General features: G+C 30.9%; 1 protein-coding gene across 1 annotated transcript; it reads right to left on the reverse strand.

Annotated features, from left to right (window-relative positions):
• Positions 1 to 3,905, reverse strand: LOC111033874 (cytochrome P450 6a2-like). The gene is made up of 4 exons (XM_022314809.1): positions 3,029 to 3,905; positions 2,532 to 2,753; positions 341 to 592; positions 1 to 206 (listed from the first exon to the last, which is right to left on the reverse strand). Exons 1-4 carry the CDS (start codon positions 3,903 to 3,905, stop codon positions 37 to 39), a joined length of 1,521 nt encoding a protein of 506 aa, XP_022170501.1. The 3' UTR covers positions 1 to 36.
• Positions 3,906 to 8,219: the final 4,314 nt, after the last annotated feature.

Below are 8,219 nucleotides of genomic sequence, written 5' to 3' on the forward strand. Positions count from 1 at the left end.
TAAAAGTGGGTATTCAATTTTATTTTTTGACAATGGTCATTCAGTAATGGATTGAAAACGTAACCAAATCCCGTTTTTTGCTACCATCATAGGTAATCCATTTTGAAGTTTGAGCGGAACTTCCGTTTTTTCACATGGTAAAATTCGAAACATCGTGATCATTTGTGACAGAACCATTTTCATTTCCAGTTCGGCGAATCGTTTTCCTGTTAAACGTTTTTAACAAAAATTGGTACTCGTTAATAATAAATATTATATACCTACATCGAGCTACGTCACATATATCAAATAATTTAAACACTTATCTTGGTAATAAACTGATATGATAATAGGTAGGTACCTATGCAAAACCGTGGTCCGTCGCCAAACGGCAAGTAAGTACTGGATTGCCTTTTCACCTTTTCTTCCGATGAAAACCTTTGAGGATCAAAGGTGTATGGATCGGGGTAATACTTTGGGTCATGATGAATACTGTTGACAGGAATCATGATCTTGGTACCCTTTTCGATTATCAACGATTCGCCGGGTACTTGGTACGTCTTCAACGCTTCCCTAAACAACGCGTTGGTCACTAAGTACATGCGTTCCGTTTCTAAAACGCACAAAATTCGGTTTTTGTTCATGAAACTGTGAATATTTATTAAAATATATTATTTACATGTACTAAACACATACATTAATACATTACACATGGATTTTTTATTTATTTATTTTATTTTTATTTTATTTTATTAAATGAATATTTACAATCTGTATACATACACATGGATTTAAAAACCATATTATCAGTCTAAGACTGATTTACCCACTAGGTAAAGATGTATTCCATCCAAATGTTAATGGTTAATTATAATATGCTATTTTACATCATGCATGAGTACATGTATGTGTGATTTTTACTTTATACCTTTTAGGTTTTGGGCTTCAATTTTCAACTTTGGAGAAAGTTTTTAAAAGCAAATTGGATCTAGTATAAGTAAAAACTCCCCAGCACTTTTCAAAATAACTGCAGGGAAAAAGAAAGAAATTAAATGAAAATCAGAATTTTGAGGCAATATTTATACCAGTATTCGACACAATCGATTTTGTATTTTATGGTTTAACTCAAAAATGTATAACCTCAGACAATTAAAACTTTCGACAAATGTTTATATTTAGCATTTATTGTAATACATACTTACTTACTTATGATTTTTTTTAAAATACATTTGAACATTGAAGTTTAAATGTTGACAAAACTTATCGAAATTACAAAAACTTGCTTATAATTTTGCAGTTTTGAAACTTATAGTATAATGTTCAACGTGTAAAGCTAAACATGGAAAATGTATAGATAACAAGGTTTCTCATAACTAGTTCATGTTGTAACAAAAAATCTAAAAATATATGAACACATGTTTTTTTTCTAAAAAATTTAATTTCAAATTTGCACAAAATTAAATACTTAAACGAAGAATAACAATTTTAGTTATTTTGTTGTCTTATAACATATTATTTGTGGTTACTAGAAATTTTAAGTTCCAACTTATATAGATAAATTTTATACACACAATGACATTTTCAAATGCATTGTTTTCAGCGAAAATCAGTTCAACCTATATTTTATTACTATTTATTAATATCAAAATAAATTGATTCAACCTACTAGCTAAGAGAGAAAGAGAGAGTGAGAGAGAGATTAATAAAAGTAAAATAAATTATTTTAATAGCAATAATACTATACAATATATAGTTATATAGACTGGCAGATCGTTTCTGAATTATTTTCGTATATAATTATTTATTCTTGGATTATCCCTTAAAAAAAAAAAAATGGTATGTGTATATATCATTGAGAAGTAATGATATTAGTTAAGGGCTGAATAGTTATAGTAAATAAAGTTTAAAAATAAAATATATTTAAAGTATATACCTAATATATTATTTCTAAAATGAATCATAGGCTCTCGCAAATTACGATCGCACTGTATGCGGCTGATAAAATGTGCTTTACAAAATTACAAAAATATGAGTGCCCAAAAACAAATGTTCAAATTAAAAATATATTAATGCTTCTTAGGTTAAAAGGGTTTTTCAACATTTTATGGTTTTTCAAAAACATATTTCATAAAGATACATGTTTATTGGAAAGGACATAATTCGATAGTTCATGTCACATATTATATTTAAAGGGTGAATGTCAATCGTAAATTCGTAACTAAATATTTTGTTATTTTAATTGCTGGAAAGTAATTTTGGATTTTGTTGGTATTCCTGAAAGTACCTATAATACTTAATTTTACTTATTAAACGCGTATGTAAACAGAAACAAATGAAATCGTTGAGAAATGAATTTACATATTAAGTTATAATATAGATACTCAAGGCTGTAGCCACGGAAAACATTTTTTTTTTGTTATTATAAATTACTCCATATATTTGTCAAAAACGTATTTTTACCCCTTCCCTTCACTGCTTTGTATACTCGTCACTTATATAGATAATCTATGTTAGAGTATAATAATTTATCAAATAATATGTCCGACATTCACCTGCCAAAACCATATCGGTGTAACAGAGATCAACCAAAAAATCGTTGTTCAGTTGTCCGTGTTGTTTCCACTTTGAATTCATCTCGTCGCGCATTTTGTCCTGAATGCCTTGGTTCAGCGCTAACTGATATAAACAGAAACTCAACGTGGAAGACACGGGTTCGAAACCGGCCAAAAACATCTGGATCGCATTCGCAATAATATGCTGTTCGGTAAATCCATCTGAAAAAAATACATCAAAGCGCCGTATGTTATAATGAATTTAGGCAGGACTGCAGGAGACATATTATTATATTGTCCTGTAAATAATATTCGGCTAAAATGATTAGATAGATTAAATACGTAAATAATATTATATATTTATTGGATATTTTGGAAAAAGGTATTTCGAGTACAGAATATTATTTAACGTTTTGATCTAAGCCATATTGATAATAATTTACTATGATTTGGTGTCATATGAAAAAGCACATTTTAATGGTAGCAATTAACTTTACTTTCATCGGCCGAGTTCAACACTAATTCTTTTCTAGCTTCAATTAAGCTCTGCGCCAAGTCGTGTCTGACTATTCCGTTTGCCTCCCTGTACCTGATGACCTCATTGAACGCTGATTCATAAAATGCAGTAGCTTCGGGTAATAACTCGGCGATCCTCAGCATTTTCAATATTTTTGGTGACACCATTTCGGTGAACAAAAACCGGAAGTTCATCTCCAATATTTTCCGTCCGTACAATCGGAAATCGGAATCTTCGTTCTTGACGGTGTCTAATTTCAAACCGAAAGCGCATGTCCCGATGACGTCTGTCGAATACTTGCCCATGGTCTCCTTGACTTCTATCCGATCGTTTTCTTTCATTTTGGCCGTGATAAATCGCATCAGTTCGTCACTGCACTCTGCTATCTGGTTGTGGGCCAACTTCAGCTTGCCGGACGTGAACCCCGGGCTCAGTTTCTGTCTCATCACCCTCCATTTGGGATCTTCCATGAAGAACAACCCGTTAGCGATTACGTTTAAGGCCGGGTCCTTGTGGAAACCGCGATCCGCGAAGTGCGAGAAATCTTTGATCAATATATTGTTGATCAGCTCCGGATCTCGGATCATCAGGAACGGCGTCTTCATCTGATAAAAACCGCAGTACTTCTCGCTGGCAAACCGTTTGTAAATTCCATCGATTGTGACCAACTGGTGTTCCATCAGAGTCATCATCTTCACCGTGTTGCCCACCAGCGGCCACGGTGGGTCGTGGGGTACTTTCAACTTCAGCCATTTGTCGTACGTGTTGGTCGTATAGTAGTAAACGAACGCTGCGAGGACGGCTACTGCGCTGATTGCGGGTGTGCCGAACAGAAAATCAATCAGACACGAAATCATGGTGATCGATATTCAATTTAAAATGTTGTCAATAAGTAACCTTTTAATAATTTAATGCATAGGTACGTTGTACGTATGATAATAATATCGCAATATAATTCAATTGATTTCACTAGCGAACGGCACCGAGAACTGCGACGCATGATACTCGAACTGTTTGTAAATATTTATTATGAATTCGAGTTTACCGTCCTCGAGTCGTACTAATATAATAATATAAGTAATAATAATAATAATACTAATACTATAAGTATTTATTAAATAACGTTCGACCGATTGTTTTTGTTTTTTATTTGCTTTTCATTTTCGAGAAACAACTTGAATTCGTGGAGCCCGTGGAGGGAATGCGGACAATCATATGCGCAGTTAGATCTTATTCGAATCTGCTGCAAGGCCATCGGTAAATTATTATTATATATATATATAGATATATATTATACATACACCCACAGATAAGTTAAAACAACGTACGGGGGAATATAATATAAATATGCAGATACTAAATGCCTGAAAACACGACGTTATCATGTAAAATAACGAATTTGGCCCCATTTTTTTAATACTTTTTTTTGTTGCACCAGTCCGACAAATAATTGCGGGGGAGGGGTGGCGGTGTAATTGCCTCTCTTATGTTTTTAATTCTGTTTGTCCAAACATTAATTTTATATTTTTAATAATAAAATAACTTAATAATGTACATTTTGTACATTTTAGACCTATACAATAAATATTATATATGGCATTATAATAAATCTTTATTTAACCATTAGGCATGAGGTGTATTGATAATTTAATATTCTATAATTAACTTCCAATATATTTTTCTTGTACAAACTAATTTTGTACAAAACGGTTGTATGATTTTAAAATTAAAATTAAAATATTTTATTCTATACCATTTTTAATTATTATAACTATAGGCACCTATCCGGTATATAATAACTTATACATACCTATCTACTACAACTCGACTTCACCCGGGAAAAAATAACAAGTATAAAATACTGCACTTTATTATTGGTATATCTCGGTTTTAGTGTACCTCAGTTCAAAGCCAAATGGGCGTCTAAGAATGAACTTTACTTTGTGAAATAAATCTACCTAGATGGGCCAACCGCAAGTCACAGATTGGACTTAGCTCTTGGGATACATTTTTAACATGGTTCGAACCGTTTTCTAAACTTTTCTGAAACCTCTAAAACGATTTTTGAAATTTTCGTCAAAATCAATCGAGTTTATACTATTTGAGTATAACTCTAAACAAACATACATTTGGTTTTTATATATAGTTTCTTATCGAGGCCATCTAAACGAGACAATTTAATGCATGCTTTTATATAATAATCCGTCCGAGAAACCAATAGTAACCATTTATACACAAACATGAAACAATTAATAATTTCTACCAATTTCTACTATTAACTACTATTATAACTAGTAGAAAATAACAACTATTTATAAACAAAAAAACAATTTTCAATTTCAATCGTGAATCCAAAAGTCCTTGTGGTAAACATCTCTGCAAAATAAGAATTTTTGGAAAATCCTTTCTTCTTCTACCTCTACATTTACTTGGTGTTATGAAGGTGACATGGAAATTTCATGTGTTTAGCTTTCATAGTTTATGGTCTAAGATGTTAATCAGTCAGTCAGTCAGGATACGTCCGATTATATATTATAATATATACCTAAATTGCCTGTATGATTATATTTAATTGTGAGCAAGATAAAAAATATCGCATTTACTTATACTAGGTATTCAATTTTACCATGATCATTATACCTGCTTATTTAATATTTTAAACATTTTGTTTCTATGGAAAACAAAAACACTTCATCTGTCAGCTAATATTTACGACAAAACTATAGATACATACTATGAGTTTTATTGGCAGCAACACTTGACATAATATAACAATAATGTAGAACTTAGAACTGTTATAATTTAGTGTCATATACGCGAACATCGCGTCCTACACTGTACGTATCTATAATCTTGAACTCAGAATATAATACAGGGTGATGATTTGATATATATATATTATATAAATATATTAAATGATAAATATAGGATTATGGGAAAATAGTACCCATGTCACCATAAGTATGAATTAAATGTATCGTAATTATTATAATAGTAGCCAGTAGGTAGATACATAAGGTATAGATGACCTACGTAGTTATATTATTATACTTATTTATACCTATAGTGGGCATAATCGCAAATTATATTTTGTATTGAGATTTGAGACCCAACAATAATATTTTGTAATATTGTCTTATGGTCAATCTCTAAATGGTTTATAAAAAAGGTTTAAAATACGGTACAACGGAAATAATTAGTCATGACTCATGATATATTTTTAATCATCTAGTTTGCAGGTGCGTGACGCTGGCACCCGGATGTTTAAAATTTGACTAGACAGTGCTCGGATTGGAAAAATAATAGAGAGGGGACTCCCAGACTTAAAAAAAATTAGCGTTCCTTACAACGATTAATCTTACCTAACCCGTGGGGGGCTATGCCCCCCACACCCCCCTCCATCCGACCACCATCAATGACATTAGAAATATAATACATCTATACCGATAACATTTGCAAACAATCAATAAATATTATTTTACTATACATTTATTAAAATAAAAATTGAAAATGATTGTTACACATTATTTACACTTAAAACTAATTAAGTGATTCAATTTACGTCTTTAAATTACTCTCCATAAATGTCCATAAGTATGAAACAATGTGATGTCGTTGAATTTAATATTCTTGATTCATCAACCACTCATTATAAATTATAATGTATATAAAACAATTGTTATTATTATATTTAAGACACTAAGTACTCAATACTACTCAATAGTCAATACTCATAGACCATAAACCGTGCAAAATATTATCCATAGCTAGGTACTTCAATATTTAACGTTTATTTTTAACACATTATTTGGCATGAAATTAACGACATTTATTTTTTATTCATTGTGGTGTGACGAAACTGCTAGAACTTCTAGCGATTTACTTCAGTGACGAAAAACACAAGTGATTCATCGGATTTTGCGTTTTCACCACTAACCATTCTAAGAGAAGTGAAAAAAATAGAGAGCCATGAAAGTATTGATTTTACAATAAGTTTTTTTTCAATCTACTTTTAGTCCAACAAAGTTATTTAATCGTCAACTTTGAAAGTAAATTATAGCAGTAAATGGAAAATTGTTTGTACTATGGGAAGGTTAATTAAAATTATAGAAGAAATGCAATATTTAAGCAATACTTTTTTTTTGTCAGCTGAATTAACTCAAAACGTTAATAAATATAAGTACATATTGCATACAATTTAATTGAATATATACTATACTTACCAATTACTACGTTATCTAATAAAATAGATAAATAAAAATTTGTTATGTGAATGTGATACAATAAATGGCCCTGCCGTAAAATCTTTGACAATGAGTATTTACTTAAATATATAAAATTTATATCGATCAAAATATTGATATAAATAAAAAACTAAAAAATATTGAATTTCAGTGTTAGTGAGTTGCAGTCCAATCCCTAAATCAAGTATGAGTTTTTGCCTCGGTATATAGGGATGCATGTATTTTGGCCAATAATTATGGGAGGGACGTACGAATTGCGGCCATAATAATTCTCACTTTATATTAAATATAAAATTATTATAAATATATAAAATATAATATCAATTTTATTAAGGAGATTGCAATCGAACAATTATTTCAACCAAAATGTACTAATCTTTTGTCAATCATATGTCGATGGACCCGATAACTCCATATGATATGCAAAAACTGATTTGAATCCGTTGAGATCGATCAGGCAAGCTTTATAACATTTTGTTCCTGACCTCATATACATTTTGTTTGAATATTTACAATATGAGAAATACTAAATATTGATTATTAGACAATTAATATGTGGTCCGGTCTATTTCAATTATAGACTAATTAAATAATTCAAATCAGGTTATAGAAATCTAATAGCGTTATCAGATCAGTCTGTAAGTTGAGTATAGATTGTTTATCATATTCACGAGCATCACGCTAAACCGCTTACAATATGTACATGCGTGTGTAAGAGCGCTCCGCTGTTTCATTTACACACAGTCCCACACACTAACGACCACTTACAAATCACACATTTACAAGACCATCTGCATGCTATTTTAAAATCTCCAATCTTGAACTCCTTAAAAAACTGTCCATTTGCATTATCCTTAACATTATCCGCCTGGAGTCACAAGGATTTTTTTGCCAGATTTACTGTAGTTGAGATTAGTGTTACTCTCA

The sequence above is a fragment of the Myzus persicae genome, unplaced genomic scaffold (assembly GCF_001856785.1).
Source record: "Myzus persicae strain clone G006 unplaced genomic scaffold, MPER_G0061.0, whole genome shotgun sequence".
Lineage (NCBI taxonomy): Eukaryota > Metazoa > Arthropoda > Insecta > Hemiptera > Aphididae > Myzus > Myzus persicae.

Bases quoted from the DNA above. Each gene is read 5' to 3' on its own strand.
- LOC111033874 (XM_022314809.1), bottom strand. From the start codon at position 3,905: ATGATTTCGTGTCTGATTGATTTTCTGTTCGGCACACCCGCAATCAGC. The intron at 2,754-3,028 runs GTAAAGTTAATT...TATTTTTTTCAG, and splicing joins GTTGAACTCGGCCGATGAAA to ATGGATTTACCGAACAGCAT. The intron at 593-2,531 runs GTGAATGTCGGA...TGTGCGTTTTAG, and splicing joins CACCGATATGGTTTTGGCAG to AAACGGAACGCATGTACTTA.